This window comes from Geospiza fortis, unplaced genomic scaffold, assembly GCF_000277835.1.
Source record: "Geospiza fortis unplaced genomic scaffold, GeoFor_1.0 scaffold315, whole genome shotgun sequence".
Taxonomy (NCBI): Eukaryota; Metazoa; Chordata; class Aves; order Passeriformes; family Thraupidae; genus Geospiza; species Geospiza fortis.
In genome coordinates this window covers 198704-199232 of record NW_005054648.1, presented here as the reverse complement: position 1 = coordinate 199232, position 529 = coordinate 198704, and the positions used below count along the sequence as shown (strand labels likewise).

Here is a 529-nt window from a genome sequence, read left to right as displayed (position 1 = left end):
AGACATCACTCTAATTTCTTAATTCTGTATTGGCTTGTTGTTTTTGGGGTCTTTTTCAGTAAGTTTGACACTTCCCATGGCATGCTGGTCCCGAAGTTATTTTGCATCTTCTGATGCCCCCCTCCCACGTCCCGTCCGCTCCCCTCACTGTCCGGGGAGAAGAGCCATTAACTTAGTCCTAGCCAGGGCCTTGACTGATACCAAAGGAACCATTAACTACAACGACTCGTGATTATAATAACAAACAGGTAGAACTTCACTTTGCCAGCGACTAGTCCGACTGGTTTTGCAACTCTTTTTTGCACAAAAAACACCGGCAGATTTTTGTTTATGACAGGTGTGTGCCCGGTGCGTAGCGGGGCCCGGTGTGTGCCGGGTGCGTTCCGGGTGCGTACCGGAGCTCGCTGTGTACCGGGTGCATTCCGGGGCTCGGTGCGTTCCGGGTGCGTACCGGGGCTCGCTGTGTGCCGGGTGCGTACCGAGGCGCGCTGTGTACCGGGTGCGTACCGACGCGCGCGGTGTACCGGGG

At 55.2% G+C, this 529-nt stretch overlaps 1 protein-coding gene across 1 annotated transcript in view; it reads right to left on the bottom strand.

Moving 5' to 3' along the window:
* Positions 1-421, bottom strand: part of LOC115948953 (probable G-protein coupled receptor 158) — a 14463-nt gene extending 14042 nt beyond the window's left edge. Inside the window, 1 exon segment of the mRNA XM_031064890.1 lies at positions 413-421. Coding sequence (XP_030920750.1) covers positions 413-421 — 9 coding nt within the window.
* Between the last annotated feature and the right edge of the window lie 108 nt (positions 422-529).